The 23,775-nt window shown below is 41.7% G+C and overlaps 1 protein-coding gene across 1 annotated transcript in view; it reads right to left on the bottom strand.

Moving 5' to 3' along the window:
- LOC124041869 (tenascin-R-like) overlaps positions 1-23,775 on the bottom strand; it is a 150,868-nt gene that overhangs the window by 51,772 nt on the left and 75,321 nt on the right. Inside the window, 5 exon segments of the mRNA XM_046359955.1 lie at positions 306-421; positions 1,522-1,785; positions 7,071-7,547; positions 7,858-7,873; positions 7,876-8,460. Coding sequence (XP_046215911.1) covers positions 306-421; positions 1,522-1,785; positions 7,071-7,547; positions 7,858-7,873; positions 7,876-8,373 — 1,371 coding nt within the window. The 5' untranslated portion in view covers positions 8,374-8,460.

Below are 23,775 nucleotides of genomic sequence, written 5' to 3' on the forward strand. Positions count from 1 at the left end.
CCGATGATTTGAAAATAACGGTTCTGTTCCGGAACAGTATAGATCACTTTGGTTCCTGGTTTTGATTCATCTTTTCAGGTTTTGTTACCTGAACTGGTTCCAAACCCTGAAATATGTTTACCCAAATCCGTAGACAGAGACAGATTATTTGCATGATAGGGGATTCCAGCGATTGTAGGTACAAAGTAACAAATCATATCTACCCTGTACTATTTACTCTGCATTCGTTCAAATGCTTTATTTACAGTATGTGGCTAAAGATGAATATTCATCCACATCTGTCCTCTCTGCCTGTGAAACCTTACCTTGGGAATGAAGCTTATTTCCCAGCCATCAAAGGAGTAGTAGAAAGGTTGCCACTGCACCTCCACTGACGTCTCTGTGATGAATTTGAAGAGTAAACCGTCTGGATTTGAGAGATCTAGGAGGCAAGGAGAGATGTATTATAGGCGTCCATCTTCTGTAGGCTCAATAAATCACCCTCTTTACAAAGGCAGAGACAATTCCTCTCTGGGAATAGGTGCAGGGGGAAGAATACCCCACCCACCCTGTGGTTAAACCATGTGTCTTTCATAGTGGAGGGCAGGCCAGGCAGCAGGTGCACATCCATTGCTTTCAAACAAACTGTTGAATACTGTGGTAGTTAGCATAGCCCCTATGTAAACATTTTCCTCATTGGGTAAGTTTTGATCTATAAACACATCATCATGAAAACAACATTTCCAAATACACTAGATCAGTCTTAATCAGAAGGACTAAAATAGATATGCAAAGAACTAACTATGTAAAGCTTCGCAAATATATTGTATTATAGGGAGAAAAAAGCTTGAGCAGAATTGCATGAACATACTCAAAATGTGTGATCATATCAGAACTAGGAGTGCTGCCTGCCGATGGGAATTGTAATTTTTAGCGAAGGCCCAATCATTCCATGATAGATAATTGAATGTTTACTGTTTAAAAAAAACGCTTTCTATTCTGGGCCGGAGTGAGAGTTTTGCATATGTCTGAGAAGCATTGAATGGAAACTAAGAGACTGCAGCAATTTGCCCATCTGACATTTATACCCAGCAGGTGGCAGGAGTCTAGTCACATCCTGTAGGCAAAAATGTCTGTCCTCCTTCCAACAAGATTTCACTCAAGATGTGGCTGTGAACGTATATGGGAGTTTTTGTATTGTTGTTGTCCAAAACTTTAAACATTTTTAAGTGAGGACAAGATGTATACCTAGGATAATGTATGATATGGTTGCTTTGTTTGAAGGTGGACTTTAAGTGCATGGATATTTCACAGTATCCAGGAAAACTAAGCAGAAAATGAATACATTGTGGAGGACATAAAGGACTAATTTGCATTTGGTACATACATTTAGATCATGTGTTATTATTTATATACAGGCCTACCCTTTGATTCTTGAAGAATGCCAATTATAAATCACCAGATTCCCCCTTTTAGCGGAGGTCCACTTGGCATGATGAGGCCTGAATATAATTATAGAAAATGGCTGCCTGTTGTACTCACAGGTTGACACCTGAATGTTGGTAGGGGCACTGATGACGTTGTTGAGCACAGCGTAGACGTTGATGTTGTACTCGATGCCAGGCTCCAGGTCTGGGATACTGCAGGTGGTGGTGTTCCCAGGGATCCTGATCTCCAGCTGGACCCCACCTGGGCTGGTGGCCACGTAGGTGACCAGGTAGTCTGTCATCAACACTGACCCCTCCCACTCCAGGTCAATGGTATGCTCCGTCACTCCCCGCATGCGCAGGTTCAGAGCCGGAGCCACTGTGGGTGAGATGTAATTTGCATAGTGTGAAATCAAAACCTTGCAACCTTGCAGGAACATGCATTACATTACATGCAGCAGGTGATCTTATTCGTTATTGTTCAGTCCCACTTGACCCACCTACAAAAACAACAGATTCTGATTTGCACTTGACTTCCAATTTCGTGTTGGAATAACATCACTCAACATGCAGAGAAAACAAACAGTGCAAGACCTGTTCATTTGAACTTACAATACACCAGTGGGGCCACCACCACAACTAAGCTTGCATATGAGTTTGGATTTGTGGAAGGCTTTGATGTTCTTGTGGGCAACGGAGACAGAGCCAGGCCATAAACCTGAGAGGGTTTGAGTGTAGAATGCAAATGAAGCCCTGTATCAACAAGAGTGGATAAGTTTATAGCTCAATCAGAGAGAGTGAGTAACAGATCTTGTCCTGAAGGCAGCTAGTGGTGTGGGACTTTACTCTGTAGATTGGGCTCAGTGGTAGTGGTGGTGGTGGAGCATTAAGCCCTCCTAGGGGAGCCGTTGAGGGACTCGAGGAAGCGTTTGAGTTACTTCCACACGAACACGACAGATGGAACCGAGCCTGCCTCCTCCTCAAGACTGACCCTGGAGTGAGGAAAACTCCTGCGGCATTCACTTAGGAAGATTAATCGCATGGACCAGATTCAGTCTTAAGTAAAACACAAAAAAGTGAACCAGTGGTAAAGTGATTGATATGGGTTATAGGGAGTGAGCACTGTAACTAAGCCTTCCAACAGAATGAAGGACACCCACGAGAGAGTGCCCACGTGAAGCAGTGTCTAGATGCTTAGAACAGCGGTCCTGCTGAAGGGCTTTGGGTACATCCCAATAGGCACCCTATTCTGTTAATAGTGCACTACTGTGGACCATGGTCAAAAGAAGTGCACTATAAAGGGAATAGGGTGCCATTTAGGATGCATTATTTGAGCCAGGACAGGCCCTCCCTCCAGTGCTATGTCTGCCTCTCATTAATCAGACTTTCATTGGGATGGATGATCCATCCTGGATCAACAGAGAGAGGAGGGGAGTGAACCACTGCACCGCTGCACTGCTGCACTGTGTTACACTGGGGTCATGAGGGTCAGAATGCTGGCATGATGAGGCCAACGCCCCACAGCACAGCTGAGGACCACATCACATCGCTGTTTTTTGTTTCCATCCACTTAACTTGTTATTGCTCACAGGATACAGCCTTCGCTGCTTGACTGATCTTCTGTTTACGGGGCAGCGATTGGCCCTCCAATATTGTACATTAGGACAAAACACAATTAGTAGAAGGGGTGAACTCCCTCAACTCATCTCATATTGTTGCATTGGGTTTAGACTGATAATGTGAGTACTTATAGAAGCGTGATTGGAGTTTAATCTTTAGGGACTGTTTACCAGAGATGGGATTATAAATAGGTCATAGGTCATTGTAGTACGCTAACATTATGCAAGGTAATAAACAGCACTAATAAACAGAGTTGTATAAACAACAAAAATGTGGTTATCCTAAAAATGATCCATAACATTGAAGCTAATGTTGAGTTAGATATACTTTTTGGAGTGAAAGCATTAATGAGGACACAGTGATGTCATATGGCTCTGGAGGAGGGTAAGCAAAGCTACTTCTATCTCTGCTGGATTGAGCTATTGATTACACATTCATACTCTCCACCATCACTCACTTAAATTGAGTAATAATTGAAAAGTGTGATACAAAATGCAGATGTCATGAAGACTGTATATAAAAAAACAAAAATCTATTGTCATTTAATGCAGCTGAGCTACTGTATGAAGTCAAGATTTTGCCAAAAAACATGTTTAATTCAATATTGTTGGTATTCTGGATGTCAAGGTCATTGATATGTTCTCTCTGGCTGAAAGTGGCTGTCAGTCAGTGAACAACTCTGTTAACAACAGGTGACAGGATGGACAGGCTAACATACAACCGGACTACTAGTGAGAACTGTATTTCTCTGGCATAAACTTCAAACAATTTGGGGGGGGGTAAAAATTATTTTGAAAACCTTTTAGTCACGCATAATTATTTTCCAATAGGATCATTTGCAAAAGTGGTGGAGTAATGATGAATAGCACTTTGAATGGTAAACTCATCATGTGAATGCTGCTGATTTGTTTCAACTCCATAGTCTCATTATTCTCATAGCAGGAGAAAACGGGGCCACAAAAGCATATCCTGATTTTTCTACTTTGCTAATATGAAACACTTACAATGCCTGCCACCCTATGAGCCCTGAATAGGCCCTGGTAATTGAATGGCCTATTTTTGTATTCTGCTACCTCCCCCAAACGTGCCTCTGCTACTTAGATCTAATTGCAAAGAAATAAGCAATTTTGGCTTCGGCAGGTCCTGCTGAAAATGAGAGGGAGCGAGGTAGTAGATAGGTAATATGATTTGTTATTTTTTTCCTTTCCCGTGTGAGATGACAGCTGTCTACAGCAATGGGGGGGATCAGAAGCCTTACTGAGAACTAGCTGTGAACCCAAGCTAGCTTGATTCAGATATTGTCTCAGCATAGGTTAATGTGACACATCTTCACCAGTGAATGTGACTTTTGACAAATGAATGCTGTTACACCGGCGAGCCGTCACCAATTGTATAGCTACTGTTAGAAGCACAGGGTATTTGCATGATGGGTTTGACTCCAGGAGTCCTGTTTTTGGTCAAGCGCTGTGGATTCAACTGCTATTGCATGGAGAGCATTTCTATTATCTGGAAAATTCCGTTCTTGGAAGTATTTTCCAGAAAATAAAAGCTTACATATCCCCAAAGAACCAATGGGATCTGAGTGGTGCAGTGGTCTAAGGCACTGCATCTCAGTGCAAAAGATGTCGCCAGAGGCCCTGGTTCAAATCTAAACTGTATCACATCTGTCTGTGATTGCGAGGTCCATAGGGTGGTGCACAATTGGCCCAGCGTTGGCTGGGTTAGGCCATCATTGTAAATAAGAATTTGTTTGTAACTGACTTGTTAAATACACTTTTCTTAAAAAAAAGACTGCTTACCATAACCTCTGTGAAAATTCACTATCTCTAGATATGATGGGATGCAGAGCCTTATGCCCCATTTACATTGTGACATAATATCTTATCTTCCTACATTCTCCCCTACTGGATTGAGAGCATAAGGTTCCACAACGCAAGACAATGTGGAGAGTCTCTCGTCAGAGATTTTGGAAGATGGCAAAATATGACCTTCTTATTCAAGACAGGTGTTACGTTCGTTGTCGGAATGAGACCAAAGCGCAGCGTGGAAAGTGTACATCTTTCTTTATTTTTTGATGAACACCAACAAATCAACAAAAGAATACATAAACGTAACGTTCTGCAGGCTACCTAGTAACTGTGCAAAAACAAGATCCCACAAGATCCCGCAAAAACAAGATCCCACAAACTCAGGTGGAAAACAGGCTGCCTAAGTATGATTCCCAATCAGAGACAACGATAGACAGCTGCCTCTGATTGGGAACCATACCCGGCCAACAAAGAAATAGAAAACTAGAATGCCCACCCAAATCACACCCTGACCTAACCAAATAGAGAAATAAACAGGCTCTCTAAGGTCAGTACCCTCCCCCCCATAGGGGCGGACTCCGGCCGCAAAACCTGACTGTATGAGGGAGGGTCCGGGTGGGCATCTAGCCTCGGTGGCGGCTCCGGTTCGGAGCATAGACCCCGCTCCGCTTGCTAATCCCTCTGCTTCCATAGAACCGGACCGTGGATCGTCGCCGGAGGCTCCGGACCGCGGATCGTTGCCAGAAGAACCGGACCGTGGATCGTCGCTGGAGACTCTGGACTGGAGGCTTTGGGCCATGGATCATCACTGGAGGTTCCGGGCCATGGACCATCACTCCAGGCTCTGGGCCATGGATCATCACTGCAGGCTTCGTGCCATGGATCATCACTGGAGGCTTCGGGCCGTGGACCGTCTCAGGAGGTTCCGGACTGTGGACCGTCTCAGGAGGTTCCGGACTGTGGACCGTCTCAGGAGGTTCCGGACCGTGGACCGTCTTAGGAGGTTCCGGACCATGGACCGTCTCAGGAGGTTGCGGACCGTGGACCATCTCAGGAGGTTCCGGACTGTGAAACGTCGCCGGAAGCTCTGGACTGGAAACTGTCGCCGGAAGCTCTGGACTGGGTACTGCCGCCGGAAGCTCTGGACTGTGGATGCGCACTGGAGGCCTGATGCGTGGGACCGGTACATCCATCGTCGGAATGAGACCAAAGCGCAGCATGGAAAGTGTACATCTTTCTTTATTTTTTGATGAACACCAACAAAACAACAAAAGAATACCCGAATGTAACGTTCTGCAGGCTACCTAGTAACTGTGCAAAAACAAGAACCCACAAACCCAAGTGGAAAACAGGCTGCCTAAGTATGATTCCCAATCAGAGACAACGATAGACAGCTGCCTCTGATTGGGAACCATACCCGGCCAACAAAGAAACAGAAAACAAGAACCTAACCAAATAGAGAAATAAACAGGGCGTGACAACAGGAGAAACATATTGTTTTATTTAGTTACTTTCTCCTCAACTTGTTTCTATAACCTTCTAGCAAGGCAAGCTATCTTACAGTGCAGCTAAAGCTAGGACAGGGCTCTCCCATCTAATTCCTTGAAAGCTACTGTCCTGTAGATTTCCACTGCAACCCCAGTTGTTATTAACCTGATTCCACTTATCAAACAGCTAATTATTAGAATCAGGTTTGCTAGATTAGGGTTGGAGTGAAAACCAGGACGGTAGCTCTCCAGGAACGGGGTTGGAGAACCCTGAGCTAGGCTATACTGTAGCTAGTGACCTCCACCTAATAATTATACTCAAAACAAATGTCATTACCATTAAAATGAACTAAAATGGGAGGCAACAGTCATAAAGTAATTGGCTCATCAGCCATTATTAAAATAGTACTTTATTATTTTTCAAGTTGCTCTTACTCTGGCCGGACTGAAGAAGACGCAGAGTTCGAAAAAATGATGTATGAGGCATCTGTCTCACAACGGAGCCTTCAACCGCAAGGGGTCATTGTGATTCCACTCCATTGAGGACCATCACCATTCAAGTGAATGACATCCGGTGCAGCGTAACCGAGTGCTTATAGTTCATGTGAATGAGGCTTGTCTCAAATAACCAAATATCCACCCATATATTCCACTCTTGGAAACTACAATAGCAAAAAGTATGTTAGTAAATGAATACCTCTCTCAGAGGAGCTACTGTATGTTTTCCTACGGTTTCCTTTTTCTCTCACCTGCAGAGCAGTCTTCTCCAGCGAAGCCATCTTGGCAGACACAGAAGCCTTCTTTACAAATGCCCTTCTGACTACAGTTGTTGGCACAGTAGGCCAAGGAGCAGTCTTCTCCTACGTATCCCGGGCGACACTGGCAGGTTCCGTTGGTGCACAGGCCCTGGTCAGAACAGTCATTGAGGCAGCGACCCAGTGTACAGTCCTCTCCAGTGAAGTTCTCCTCACAGATACACTCCCCATCCATGCACAGCCCTCGACCGGAGCAGTCCGCCGGGCAGTGGGGCTCTGAGCAGTTGTCCCCCCCGAAGTCACGGTCACACACACACTCACCCTCCATACACACTCCCTGTCCGGAGCAGTTGTCTGGGCAGCGCGGCTCAGAGCAGTTCTTGCCCGTCCAGCCGTCCTCACACACACAGCCACACAGGTCCATTTTGAAGCTGCCATGACCACTGCACTGGGGAATAAAGTCCAGGTGACCTAGTGGAAGAAAGGAGGAAATAAAACCACATCACTAAAGATACCGTATGGCTTCCTAATGTCAACATCATCTGTTGTAACAGTGTACATTTATTGTTTATTTTTTAAAACAAAATAACAGTCTAAAATAAACCTATGAACACTAGAAATCGCCAGGCTTTCATATCCTGGTGCTATCTACTCAAACCAAGACGCTCAGTAACTGAATGAAATGAAACCCTGACATTCCACATTGGCCTCAAATTAGCCTATGACAAGGGTACAGTAGCTCTAATAATACTGTCAAACTGTACTATAATTCCGCACTTACCCATGGCTGAACTCTCCCACAGCCACAGTTGCCAGAGCTGCACTGGGCTCTCAGCAGCAACACCTCTCTCTCCAGCATCTCGATGCGGATGGCCAGCTGCTGCACGATGTTGGCTGTAGGACAGGCGCAGGCCTGTTTGGGGATGTTGATGCGGTGGGTGAAGGTGACCTGGCTGTCTGCGTCCACTGTCTGCTCTGTGAACTCCGTGGTGCCCTCCCCACCCCCACTGGACACAGCCCCTCTGGTGGCCTGGTTAGGTAGAGGCACTGCTGAGTCCAGATCCACTGAGCACAGAGACTCTAGGGGCACGTTGATGTTGTACACATGGTTGAAGACCATTGGCTGCTCCTTGATGGTCTGGTTGTTCGATTGGCTGGTGGGGCCATCTGAAGGTGCCTGTCGTCTGACCCTGATGGTCCGGACCAGCTTCCCCTCCTCGCCGGACGGGGATAGAGCAGCCTGGGTCCCCAGGAGGAGTAGAACCTGGCCCAGCAGCCAGCCTCGTACAGGGCTCATGGTGAACCACCACGGTGTTAGAGCCTCGTACCTAGAGATAGGGCTCTCCTGACACCACCGTGCTTACCGGCAGACTTCCGATAGGATCTACAGGGAAGAGATAACAGTGAAAAACTGTGGTGGGTGGTTGAGTAGGGTGTTGGGGTTTGCCTCTGTTCCAAAAATTGAAAATAGTCTTTGATCTATTGTGAAAGAATAATTGGCTGTGGAAAAGAACTGGATGCTTCTGCGATGTTCAGAACCCCTAAATATATTTCTGCACACTATACCAAATATTTGATCTTTCCCACAGGATAGGGATGTCGAAATATTGAGCACATAGAACATGTTGATACAGGGATTCAATAGAGCCATGGCTTTAGTGATTTTTCCTTCTACTGTAATCCTCTCACAGGAACAAACCGCAGAATGAATCACATTGAGGGACTGCTTCCCAACTAGAAAAGCCCCTGGTCAGAAAGTGATTATCTGCGATGACATTTTACCATCTCTGTTAGACAGACTAGACAGAGGGCTTTTCTAAAACGATGAAGTATTTTATCAAAGCTCAATCAGCAGAATAAAAGTGAGACTTACACTAAATGACACATGCTCTCTGTTCATGGGAGAACAATTCATTTTTTAGAGGACACAAATTGAACTGTGTATAAGGTTGTGTCTCTCAGATGTATCTTTAGGAAGTCAAACACAGCATGCCAAGAAGCCTGCGGAGTCTGAATACTTAAAGCATTTTTCAAAATAATATATCTGATTGAAAATCTGCTTATTTTCTTTAACTGAAAAGGGAAGTCAACCTTTCATATTATTCTCTTGTTTTTTATCACAAAGCAGGGCAATTCCCCTAGACTGCATATTTGAAACCAACCACAGGCATGAGGTTTGCAGTTCATGTCATTACTGCTAATCTTTAAAGGTTACTTATGAGCACTGCACCCTCAGGGTGAGAACATACAACTGACTTGGAGCACGTGTGCTGAACTGAAACAGTCATTATAAAATTGAAGACGAGACGGTGTGTAAGTCACTCCAGGTATTTGAGAGTTGGGAGATATGTTAAATTATAAACTGGGTGGTTCGAGCCCTGAATGCTGATTGGCTGACAGCCATGGTATATCAGACCCTATATCACGGGTATCACAAAACATTTATTTTTACTGCTCTAATTACATTGGTAACCAGTTTATAATAGCAATAAGGCACCTCGGGGGGTTTGTGGTATATGGCCAATATTCCACGGCTGAGGGCTGTATATCCAGGCACTCCGCGTTGCGTTGTGCATATGAACAGCTCTTAGTCGTGGTATATTGGCCATATACCACACCCCCTCGTGCCTTATTGCTTAAATATACTTTGTGATATACTGTAATATATTAGGTTCAGCTGCTATATGATCATATATGACTTTGGCCTTGGGACAGGTACATTTTTAACCCCTCCCCCCCGCCCGTAGATAATAGGAAATGTCCTCATGTGAAAAACCCAAGCCATCTAACCAGCGAATCCACCAAATGAATGAGAACCAGAAAGATGAGAAATAAATCAAATGGACAAAATTATTTTCATACCCATTAACTAGTGCAGGGTCCCTTTGATTAAGGTGAAACGTGTTACATGCAGTTCTATAGTCAAATTGACATATTCAATAAAGGCCCTGAATGGCTCTCTGACTCACTCTCAGCCACACACATGGGACTTGCATAATGGTCTTGCTCCTCTATGCCACAGCAACTGAGATACACCAAGTTTAGTTTAGTTTATTTGCACAAATATGCATACTGTGAGTAAAAAACATACTACTTTATATGTACATACTGTATTCTAGTCATGGATCATCCTACATAACTACTCTGTACACACCTTTTCTATTCATATACTGCCAATATTCTCTATACACACCATATGCTATATATTTAATGTTCTGATGTTTGCTCGTCCTGATATTTCTTAATTTATTTTTTACTTTTTTACTGTTGAAACATAAGCATTTCACTGCACCCGCGATAACATCTGAAAATCTGTGTACGTGACAATACACTTTGATTGGATTTGATGCCCTCATTGCCCTGCTCTCCAGCTCAGGCATCATATGGGCTAAATGTATTGAAGTTGTATAGAGAGACTACAGAGTCATAGGACGTTTTCCTCAGGTATTTAGGTCTCTACATTTGCAGTGGGCCCACATCGTTTGGAGACAATTGGGTTTCATCAAGGCCTGTTGTCAGGCCTCAATTAGGATGCCTCTCAATTAGAAGCGACAAAGAGGAGGATGAGGATCAACGGCTCGGGGCAACACCATTGACTATCTCAATTTACTCTTCAAGAGCAAGGTGTTTTATCACGCATTTCCGCCCTGGATGCACTTAATGGTCATCCTCCTGACTTGACCGTAATGAGAACTGACAGCATGGCAACTCACAATCCTACGGCCTCCGGGCTGCCTACTGCTGAACGGGTGGAAGTGAGGAGGCACTGTGGGAGCTGGGAGCACGTTGACAAGTAAAGAAATTATTTTGGCACTACTATGGCATATTGCTATTTTAGGCAATATCTTGTAATGACTAGTAGTGTGAAAGTGAGTAGAGAACCTTCTAAGGTAGATGACCAGAAAACAATAGTGTCAGTTTTCCTGGAAGTGGTAATTTTCTCTGGAAATTGAATGTGAATTGGTTCTCCCAGTTCAACCCCCTGCTAGCTGGAATGATAAAAAAAAACACTGAGGCATAAAGCAATTCTGCTCAAAGTTTATGATCATGAACCCTATAAAACTGGCTGCCAGAAACAATATCAAATATACAAACTGTACTTTAAAATAATACACATTTGGGTACACCCTCTGACAACACACTCTGACAGGACACTCAGTAAGCACCGACAGCTTTGGGATGCCATTGTCAAGCACTACACAAAAATCAATAAGTGACCTGAGCAGGCAAATAATTCACCAAAAGAAAGTCATTTTAATTTCACCGTGCACCCAAAAGCATGCTTAAAAGTGTGTTTTAAAAAGAGTTGAAAACCTAGATTTTAGTCAGATACGTATTTTCTTTCAGAGCCATAAGCTGAATATCCCTTTCATCCAAAGCTTTCTTTTTATGGCTCAGGCTAGAGATGATAGAAGAGAAGAGTTGAAATATGCATACTCCAATTATGCAAAGATTTCAGGTTTTGTCTTAACGATGTAGAGAGAGAGGTCTAAAAAGAGAACTTTTCTTATAAAGTTGCATTGAAGGCAGTGAAGAGGGATGACTCACGAGAGTCGACAGTAGAGTGCTTCACTTTCACTGGAGACAAATGCTCCACTCCTCATCACAGATCACAGAGGAACAAAAGCAGAGTATCAGCACAGGCAATAATGAAAACACAAATCTTGTCATGCATTTTAAGCAGCCATTCCAATAACAAATGTACTGAGCCTCCCCTATGTCCCGACCATCTACTTTCACCTTGAACATAACATTACAATCAAGCTAGACCATGAAATAACTCCTGTCTGTTGACGGCCAATAGCACTTTTCAGTCTCACAGAGAACAGGTACCAGGATGCCTGGGGCTTGATTGAAATGTCAGGACAAGGAGCATGTATGACAAAAGCTCAAGTGGAATAAATAGCATGTCTGGACATTTGAAAAATATAATTCTGTGCTGAGCCTGTGGGCTAGCCGTAACGTTGCTTGTCAGTCACACTGCAGAACGGGGTTCAATCGCTGTGTCCACCTTTCCTACTGTTCTCAAACTTGACTGTCTTCCCCATCTGTACAAATATATACGGTATGTAACAAAAAATATATTTAATTCTATTACAGTTATTTTATACCTGTGTAGTAATGGTGAAATTACACAACACCATTGTTCTGTTGTAGGTTAGTGGTAGATTGTTGTAGGTTGGTACAACTGTTGTATGTTGTTAAATATATGCAAACATTTGTTTATGTGTGTAGCCTAGTGGTTAGAGCGTTGGACTAGTAACTGGAAACAGCAGAGGGAACACCCCCCTATCCACATCGATGGAACAGTAGTGGAGAGGGTAGTAAGTTTTAAGTTCCTCGGCATACACATCACAGACAAACTGAATTGGTCCACCCACACAGACAGCATCGTGAAGAAGGCGCAGCAGCGCCTCTTCAACCTCAGGAGGCTGAAGAAATTCGGCTTGTCACCAAAAGCACTCACAAACTTCTACAGATGCACAATCGAGAGCATCCTGTCGGGCTGTATCACCGCCAACTGCTCCGCCCACAACCGTAAGGCTCTCCAGAGGGTAGTGAGGTCTGCACAACGCATCACCGGGGGCAAACTACCTGCCCTCCAGGACACCTACACCACCCGATGTCACAGGAAGGCCATAAAGATCATCAAGGACAACAACCACCCGAGCCACTGTCTGTTCAACCCGCTATCATCCAGAAGGCGAGGTCAGTACAGGTGCATCAAAGCTGGGACCGAGAGACTGAAAAACAGCTTCTATCTCAAGGCCTTCAGACTGTTAAACAGCCACCACTAATTGAGTGGCTGCTGCCAACACACTGACTCAACTCCAGCCACTTTAATAATGGGAATTGATGGGAAATGATGTAAAATATATCACTAGACACTTTAAACAATGCTACCTAATTTAATGTTTACATACCCTACATTATTAATCTCATATGTATACGTATATACTGTACTCTATATCATCTACTGCATCCTTATGTAATACATGTATCACTTTTGTAAGTCGCTCTGGATAAGAGCGTCTGCTAAATGACTTAAATGTAAATGTACTAGCCACTTTAACTATGCCACTTTGTTTAAATGCTCATCTCATATGTATATACTGTACTCAATACCATCTACTGTATCTTGCCTATGCCGCTCTGTACCATCACTCATTCATATATATTTATGCACATATTCTTTATCCCCTTACACTTGTGTCTATAAGGTAATAGTTTTGGAATTGTTACCTAAATTACTTGTTGGTTATTACTACATTGCCGGAACTAGAAGCACAAGCATTTAACTACACTTGCAGTAACATCTGCTAACCATGTGTGTGACAAATAAAATATGATTTGATTTGATTGGATTGATTTGGAAGGTTGCAAGTTCAAACCCCCGAGCTGACAAGGTACAAATCTGTCGTTCTGCCCCTGAACAGGCAGTTAACCCACTGTTCCTAGGCCGACATTGAAAATAAGAATTTGTTCTTAACTGACTTGCCTAGTTAAATAAAGGTAAAATAAAAATAAATAAAAAATATGATGTTTATGGTTATGATGCCAATGGAAAATGTACATCAGTGTCTGATCTGATCAACAGTAATCATAATCAAAACCCTGGGGTGTTCTTGTGTTTTTGTGAAATTGTCCTATGACACTGAGTGTATTTACCATCTAATGCGTCATCAATAGAGAAACACTGTAGGGAAGTATTAAAAGAAAATGTACAGTAATATGCTGAAAACTACATGGTGTTACAACTAGTGTAGGTCAAGAAATACATGAACCTTTCCCTTAACATAACACAGAATCCTATTTATTAAAACTTGAGAAGCCTAAATCATAATGTAATAAAGAGATAGCAGAGATGCTGCAATTGCAACCTTTCAGTGTGCAATGAGTGACATTCTGAATTTTGCACGCCCAATTTTTCAGTTTTTGATTTGTTAAAAAAGTTTGAAATATCCAATAAATGTCGTTCCACTTCATGATTGTGTCCCACTTGTTGTTGATTCTTCACAAAAAAATACAGTTTTATATCTTTATGTTTGAAGCCTGAAATGTGGCAAAAGGTCGCAAAGTTCAAGGGGGCCGAATACTTTTGCAAGGCACAGTACCTGCAGTAAGGTTTGATATTAGACAAAAATTTCTCAGAAATTGAAGAAGAATATGAAGGCTGGGATACACCACAAAGCCAGGACCGGATAATTGTTAGAAAGAGATCATGTTACTAGGCTACCTCTTGTTTTATATATACTTCTAATAAACTTCAAAACTTTCATCTGACGGGAATATACTCTTTGTCAAATGTGTCTATACAACACCTTGCTCTCATTTCTCATTCAGCTGCCATTACACTGAGAGGTTCTTAAAGAGGGGTTACACAAGCTATTACAGCACATGCTGCATTATATATGAGAGCGACATTGATGTTCCTTCCCTCCCTGGTGTCGTGCTAGATCACAGTGTCACCCGGCACCCTCAGGGAATAGCATCCTTGTTGTAACACTGAGGCGATGCTCTGCATATCTTTATACACTTTATAAGCTTATCTGAGTGGGACAGAGGCCTAAAGCCTGTTGACTTTTCCTGCCCCCCCCCCTCTTTTCCCAGTACTGAACATTGTGAGATGTTTTAAAATCCACACGTGTATATCTTTCCCCTTGAGGACTTTCTATCTACAAAAAACAAGCCAGCCTTGGTGGCTTAGTGGCTGCCTGGATCTTTCAGGAGGTCAAATTGCCTGTTTAACATACTGTACTAGTGGAATGAAGTGTCAGTATTTCCTCATACCCAGTGTCCTGAGTCACAATAGAACATGTGGGGGGGCAAAGCACCAGAGCAATTCTGTAATGCTGCTACAGATGTAGGATCTTAATTTTGTTGCTGAACATTTTCCTGTACCGCAGGAAACACAGATAAGCTTCGTGATTTACATAAATTCACTGAAAACCCCACACTAACACACAGTTGTATTAACAGTATTGCACTTTTCATGTAGCCTAATATTGGCCAGCTACTAGCCTAACCACCAATCAAGCAACATTATGGACTAAACGTTCAAATCCTGTTGCTAAAGGATTCATTTGCTGCCACAATAAGATCGATCCTATACCTGTTCCTTTCCCCCCTGGTTCTGTTCAACTCCATCTTTCTCTTGAGATCTCGCTAACTGTCCTCCTTTATTTCTCGCAGTACACAGTATCTGTCCAGACCAGAGCTGCTGAATAAAGAGATGTCTGCATGTATGGTGCTGAATCCCTAATGGAGCTGGGTTGCTACAGAGCTCTGTCAGGCTCTGGCTAACCGCAGACAGACCCAGGCCCTGGGAAGTGAATCTGTAACCCCTATTTGCACAGGTTAATGTGCAAACACCCTGACATGTTCACTATACCAATAGCCAGCCTCCCCGGCAATCTGCCCCTCTACCTTGTAAATCTCTCTCTAGCAACATTACAATTCTACACTGAGTTTACAAAAGATTAAGAACACCTGCTCTTTCCATGACATAGACTGACCAAGCGAATCCAGATGAAAGCTATGATCCTTTATTGATGTCACTTGTTAAAGTCACCTCAATCGGTAACAGATGAAGGGAAGGAGACTGGTTAAAGAAGAAGAAGATTTTAAGCCTTGAGACAATTGAGACATGGATTGTGTATGTTCCTTTCAGAGGGTGAATAGGCAAGACAACATATTTAAGTGCCTTTGGACAGGGTATGGTAGTAGGTGCCAGGCACACTGGTTTGAGTAAAAAATTGCAAATCTGCTGGGTTTTTCACGCTCAACAGTTTTACGTGTGTATCAAGAATGGTCCATCACCCAAAGGCCATCCAACTTGACACAACCGTGGGAAGCATTGGAGTCAATATAGGCCTTCATCCCTGTGGAACACTTTTGACACCTTGTAGAGTCCATGCCACGATCAATTGAGGCTGTTCCTAGGGGCAAAAAGGAGGGTGCAACTCAGTATTAGGAAGGTGTTAGGAGTGTATTCTCATTACTCCAGCTGCACTTGGCAAATTGCCTTGTATTTCAGGATCATTGGCCACTGTTCATTTTCAGCACCTGTGACCTATAGGGGTTGAAGGTCTCTTCTTCTCCTCACTCCTTAGGCCTTTTTTGCATAAGTATACATACCAATACTACTCACATTGTTTGAAAAAAGTATAGCTTAACAAATTATATTTGGAGAAGTTTCCTGTCTAGAAATAATGTAAATTCTATATTTCCAAATGAAGTAAGGACCTTATCAGTCCTCAATAGCCTCAACAAAGATGTTACCTTGTTACCGAACACAGGCTGTGTCCCAACTGACACCCTCTTCCTTATACAGTGCACTACTTTTAACCAGAGCCCATAGGGCTCTGTGGTCAAAAGTAGTACACTTTATAGGGAACATGGTGTCGTGTAGGAAACAGCCACGGTGCATTTAAATGAAGAATCACTGAGTTTATGATGCTATGATTCAGGATGAATTGAATTTCATATTTGTATCACCAGAACAAGGCTGCTGTATTATCTCAGGTCAGAGGCTGCAGGCATACTGGGGTTGGGCGCCATGGTGATGGCTTTTAGATGAACTACTTCTTCTATTGTGATCTATTGTTTCAGAGCCATATATTTAGAATATGTCTAAATATATGGCTATGTATTGTTTTCTTTTTATGCTAATTTTGATGTGATGTAAGTTTGTTTTGCCCGAGCCTAAAATAACACATTTACAGTACGAGGAAATATGGATGCAAAAATAATGAATGTGTTATCTAGAGGGTGGATTTTTGAGTGGATGTATGTTATTTAACTAAACGACGGAATTCTGTCCCTTGCGTCCTGCAGCAGTTTGCTGGGCCTTAACCAGCTAAGTGTAGTCCTCAAGTATTTGATAAGGGAATCCCCATTTAGTATATGTAAAGCCAATGACTGCCAATGAGTCAGACACTATGGCATTCCAATGAACCCATGTTTGTGTAACTCCTCTTTCTTTGCAAAAAGTGAATCTCACTTATACAAAGCATAAAATAATCTGTCAATGCTGTGGCCTGACAACCACTAATATCCTCCTCCTCCTCTTACGCTACATCACTGTTCTGATCCAACCCAAACAGCCCGTTCTCCATAACCCCCGCTCCTTTCAGAAGACGCTGTTTCCTGTGGGCCAGAACTGGCTGTTATTGTTCTTCCTTTCATTATAATTTGAAATGTCTTCTCTCTGCCTTTGTGCCTCGAGAAAGAGTCAGGGATTAAGGTAGTTAGAAATGAGGGTGCAACACAACAACATAATACCACAAAGTGTCAGAGACATGATCAAATAAATACAGGAATCAAGACGGGATAAATGTGTTTTGTTGTTGGTGCCTGTTTGAGTTAGATGCCAAACCAGAGGAAATCATAAATCATTTTACCTGGTTAGGATTTCATTCAAACATCAAAATAGGTTTCTATACACATCACAGTGACACACTGATTTTACTTGGAAGGTGTAACATGATATTTTATGGAATGATATCAATAAAATGCTAAATAACAGTTTTTATATGAAGTTTTACGAGACTAAGGGAAGGTCCAAGGATGAACTAAAGTGCAAACTTCCTGTATGCAACCAGCAATGTTTAAGCATCTTTTCTTCCACACTTGTAAATGGAAATTTGTCTGTGAGAACTACTCAGAATCACCTTGTGAAGATCCACTGAAAGTAAGTTACATGTCAACTCAGATAGGGTTAAAAATAACAGTGCAAGAAGAAGGGAAGAAAGTCTGTCTACATGCTCCGAGAAAAGTTGGACATTGAGTCGACTGTTATAAATATCGAACACTTCCTGATGGAATGCAACAATGGTCAGAGGAGCATGCGTGTACCGATAGGATGCATGGGGAGGGAGTAGCTCTGTTTTGTACCATCAAAACTGTGATTATAAAATTGAAGTCGGAAGTTTACATACACCTTAGAAAGTACATTTAACCTCAGTCTTTCACAATTCCTGACATTTAATCTGAATATAAATTCCCTGTCGTAACAAACATAACGATGGTCATTATGGCCAAACAGTTCTATTTTTTGCTTCATCAGACCAGAGGACATTTCTCCAAAAGTAAAATTTTTGTCCCCATGTGCAGTTGCAAACCGTAGTCTGCCTTTTTTATGGCGGTTTTGGAGCAGTGGCTTCTTCCTTGCTGAGCAGCCTTTCAAGTTATGTCGATATAGGACCCGTTTTACTGTGGATACTTTTGCACTGAGGTCTTGGCTGATTTATTTTGATTTTCCCATAATGTCAAACAAAGAGGCACTGAGTTTGAAGGTAGGCCTTGAAATACATCCACAGGTACACCTCCAATGACCTCAAATGATGTCAATTAGCCTATCAGAAGCTTCTAAAGCCATGACATAATTTTCTGGAATTTCTCAAGCTGTTTAAAGGCACAGTCAACATAGTATATGTAAACGTCTGACTCACTGGAACTGTGATACAGTGAATTATAAGTCAAATAATCTTTATGTAAACAATTGTTGGAAAAATGTATTGTGTCATGCAAAAAGTAGATGTCCTAACTTACTTGCCAAAACTATAGTTTGTTAACAAGAAATTTGTGAAGTGGTTGAAAACTAGTTTTAATGACTCCAACCTAAGTGTATGTAAACTTCTGTATGTAACAGCCAGACAACATAGTTGAAATTAAGACTTTAAAATCAATAGATCAATATATCCCCAAGCAACCAGGAGAGAGTGAGTGGTCAGTTGTAGGCTGTTTCACATCTGGCCGTGATTGGGAGTCCCATATGGTGCAGCACAATTGGCCCAGCGTCATCCGGGTTTGGCCGGGGTAGGCCATCACTGTAAGTAATAATTTGTTCTTAATAACTTACTTGCCTAGTTAAATAAAGGTTCATTTAAAAATATATTATGTACATATTATGTACTAATCTGTGGGTAAAGCAATGCTGCGATTCGAACCCAACAAGACATGGATTCCCTTAGAGGAAAAAACTACTTGGAGATGCAAATGAGAGCAACGAACAGCTGAAAGATATCCAGGAAAACATTGCTAAATGCTCTCAATGCTCTCAATGCTCAGCAAAACAAACTGTCAAAATCTATTGTTAAAAAAGTAGATTTGCTCGAAGGGAAAGTAGAGTAAAGAAAAAAGTGGAGAAATAAGACAACTAAATTGGCCTCTGGAAACAAATGTGCAAACTTTAGAAGATGAACTTGACCAGTTAGAAAACAGAACGACACAAAATAATATGAGAATATTGTCTTTACCGGAAAATGAAAAAAAAGTAGACCTTTCCAGCTAAGTATTCAAGCTGATATCGGAGAAGCTTGGCAGGTACACTAACATTCAAAAGTTTGGGGCCACTTAGAAATGTCCTTTTATTTGAAAGAAAAGCACATTTTTTGTCCATTAAAATAACATCAAAATGATCAGAAATACATTGTAGACATTGTAATGTTGTAAATGACTACTGTAGCTGGAAACGGCAGATATTTTATGGAATATCTACATAGGTGTACAGAGGCCCATTTTCAGCAACCTTCACTCCTGTGTTCCACACTCCTGTGTTAGCTAATCCAAGTTTATAATTTTAAAAGGCTAATTGATCATTAGAAAACCCTTTTGCAATTATGTTAGCACAGCTGAAAATTGTTGTTCTGATTAAAGAAGCAATACAATTGGCCTTCTTTAGACTAGTTGAGAATCTGAAACAGAAGAACTCTACATACCCTTATGTGTTAATAATTAAGCTGTGGAACTATCAGTACAAAGTCAACATTCTGAAGGCATAGGGAGGAAAGGAAATCCAAATCCATGGCAAGTGCATTTTATTGGTCCAGAACCTGTCTGCTAAGCTGAGGAAAAAAATGCAAGAAATGCATTCGGATTCACCAGAGGAAAAAGGAATCAAGTCTCAACTCTGATTCCTGGCAGTACTGTGGGTATGGAAGAGAGCACAGAGAATGGAGTTCACAAGCGCCGATGAAGCCCTGAACAGGCTGTAGAAAACCTTTCCAATTGAAAGAAAGCTCAATTCCCTGAGGAGAGGTAGAAGCAGAAAAAAAGAGAAAAGCACAATAGGCTACATACAGTGATGCCCAAACTCAGCTTATTGTAAATTGAGACAATATTATTTCCCTCTCACCCCAATACAATCTATGCAATTGTTCTTCTCCAGGAAGTAACAATAGAATTAGCCAATGAGATACATGTCACTGAAAATACAATATAAGAGGAAATATAGCATGTCAGTCAATAATTGTCAATAATTGTTCTATGGATGTGTGTGTATGTTGGCAAGTGTGGGTCTGTGAACAACGTGAATATGTATATGTACAGGAGGGCGGGAGAGAATGGGTGTGCGGAGGAATAGGGTGTATGTTGTGTGTGAATGAATGAGAATGGATGAATAATCGATGTATAGAGGGGTGTAAATGTCTGAGAAGAATGGAGGGGGTAGATGGAGGTTGGGATAAACTTGGTCTGGGTGGGTGGGTAAAGGAGGGAAAGGATGGAAGGAAGTGATAAGCTTGGTTGGGGGGGGCAAGGTATGGACAAGTTTGGTTTGTAAGGGCAAGGGTGAGTAAAGATGGGAGGGGGGATAAGCTTTGCTTGGGTGGGGTAAAGGGAGGAAAACTGGGAGGGGGTGGTGGAGAGAGATATATTTAGTTTGGGAGAGAGAGAGAAGGACTTAATTTATATTACAATGTAAACCTGTTTTAAAATTAATAAGATTTCTGGACAGATTAGAAAAGGATGTTGAATCATTATTATTCCTTGTTTGTTATTACAACTAATTTAATGGTGGTTTTTGGTGAGAATGGAGAAGGGCTATGTCCAGGGGATTGGGATGGGGTGACTGGGAGGACATAAGACACTTCTCTGAGGTGTGTGTGGGGCCTCCAATCATCCCATTTCAGTCTCTCGGAGGACCCACTCACCCCAAGTAGACCCCCACCAGCCACTCTACTATAATTTAATTTTCAGGGCTATAAAAACTAACCACAGTACAGTAACCTTGATAGGGATTTGGTTCCGCTGGCGGGACCAAATCAGCGGAAATTTCAAGAGCGCCACCTATAGTTTTCGATAAAACTCAAACTTTCATTAAAACACACATGCAAGGTACTGCACCACTAGCCACCAAGTCAGATTTGTAAAATGCTTTTTGGCGAATGCATGAGAAGCTTTTATCTGATAGCATGCACCCCCCAGAATACCAGACCGTCAACAAAACAACAGATTTTGCGGTAGCCGGTGCTACCCAAAACGCAGAAATAAAATATAAAACATTCATTACCTTTGACGAGCTTCTTTCTTGGCACTCCTATATATCCCATAAACTTCACAATTGGGTATTTTTCCTGATTAAATCCGTCATTGTGTAGCCACAATTTCGTTTTCCTTAGACCGGTCTGATCCAGGAATATTCCATTTTACAAGACGCAACGTCACTTTTAAAATTACAAAAGTTGCCTATAAACTTTTACAAATCACTTCAAACTACTTTTCTAAACCAACTTTAGGTATTAATAAACGTTAATAATCTATAAAATTGATCACGGGGCGATCTGTATTCGATAGCAGCAAGTCTTGAAATCATCGTCCATTGTTTTCAATTTCACAACATCCTGTGGTGAGCCTAAAACAGGAAGGGTCAAAACATATAACCAAGGATAAAGCTGACTGGAAATGCCAGAACTGGCGACATCGTGTGAAAGCTGCAGGAGTTTACAGGGCATCCTCATTTATTTTCTGTTGCCTTAGACAATACATTGACTGGCGGATTGATATTTTTTTTGTGTTTTTGGTGAACAGTTTTTCGAGGGAATTTTACTCCTAAACACGTTATGTTATAGCCACAGACACGATTTAACCAGTTTTAGAGACTTCAGAGTGTTTTCTATACACACATACTTATCATATGCATGTACTATATTCCTGGCATGAGAAGCAGGACTTTGAAATGTTGCGCGATTTTTAACAAAAAGCTGCGAAAATTCGCATCATCCCTAACAGGTTTTAAAAGCCCTAAAAAGGCATAGCATCTCAAGTACACGTATTTTGCTTTATGTGTTTATTTTTTTCCATTTTTTTTTGTTAAATGTCTACTCAGCCCACATGCCCACACTGTCTACTGTATATACTGTATGTAATGTATACAATAATTATGTATTTATACAATGATCCTCCCATATTATAGAATGCCCACCACCTTTCTATGTCATGCCTGCTAAAATGTTTTACTTGATTCTTCAATAACACTGTAGACACAGATAAGGTTAACTTTGATTCTATTCAGGTAAATTTGTCACATGGAATGTGCACGGTCTCCATGATGGAATGAAGTGTGCACGGGCTCCAACATTTAAAGAGGAGCTGGGTTGGAGAGGCCTATGCTTCCACGTACAGTAGCGGTGTAGGCATCCTGATAAATAAGAATACACAATTTTCCCTTATATCTCAGCACATGGACCAAGAAGACTGTTTTCTAATGTTGCATTGTACCTTGCGTGGTGAAAAATATACATTGATTTCATTGTATATCCCACCAGGGGCAAATCTGGCGTTTTTAGATATAATTCAAACTATATTAGATCAAATCCAGACAGAAATAATCTTTTAGCAGGGGACATAAATCATTAATTCAGTAAGATTGGCAGATGTAGTAATAAAAAAGGCAACTTCAGGCAGCCTCCAAAGAGGCTAAAAGTGTAATCTCTACAAATAATTTACAGGACACCTGGAGATTACTATTCCCAACAACAAAATCATTTTCCTTTTACTCAAGATTTGACTACATTTTCAAAAATGCACCAAAAAATTGACTGTATACAAAAATTCAGGATATAGTGATAACAGATCATTCTCCGGTATCATGCTCAATTACACCAATAGAAAATACACTTAGGGACAGAATTTGGAGACCCAAAATATATTTAAATACGTAAATGAAAAAAAATGTAAACCTTTACAAATACAAATGTAGAGATATTGGACAGAGAAAAGCCGACCCCCGATATAATTTGGGATGCCAGCCTCAGATATTTCAGCCCAAATAAATGCTTCACAGAGTTAAAGTAACAGACACATCTCAACAGCATCTGTTCAGAGGAGACTGTGTGAATCACGCCTTCATGGTCGAATTGCTGCAAAGAAACCACTACTAACGGAAATCTATCCTTTGCTCTGATGAGTAAAAATGGCGATTTTTGGTTCCAACCGCCGTGTCTTTGTGAGACACTGAGTAGGTGAACATATCTCTATGTGTGGTTTCCACCGTGAAGCATGAAGGAGGAGGTGTGATGGTGTGTGGGTGCTTTGCTAGTGACACTGTCAGTGATTTATTTAGAATTCAAGGCACATTTAACCAGCATGGCTACCAAAGCATTCTTCCTCTAACCTCAACCTCTCCCATCTATTTCTTCCACAGAGGTTCTGAACCTATATATGTTTTATGGACACTGTATGTTTTACTTTAGTTATCTTGTTGTTATTAATTGTTATTATTCACCAACCATCAACTCCATTCATCCGCTCCCATATATGTCTTAACACCATCCATTGGATTTCTATTTGGCATATATTTTTCAGCTGTGCTGTGATGTTTCACAAAAGATCTGAACCGTTCCAGCTCCAGGTAAATGTTGCAATTTTTCAGCCATTCCTTGACCTGTGACCAAAAAGATGCTAAATATGGACAGTA

The sequence above is a fragment of the Oncorhynchus gorbuscha genome, linkage group LG08 (genome assembly GCF_021184085.1).
Source record: "Oncorhynchus gorbuscha isolate QuinsamMale2020 ecotype Even-year linkage group LG08, OgorEven_v1.0, whole genome shotgun sequence".
Lineage (NCBI taxonomy): Eukaryota > Metazoa > Chordata > Actinopteri > Salmoniformes > Salmonidae > Oncorhynchus > Oncorhynchus gorbuscha.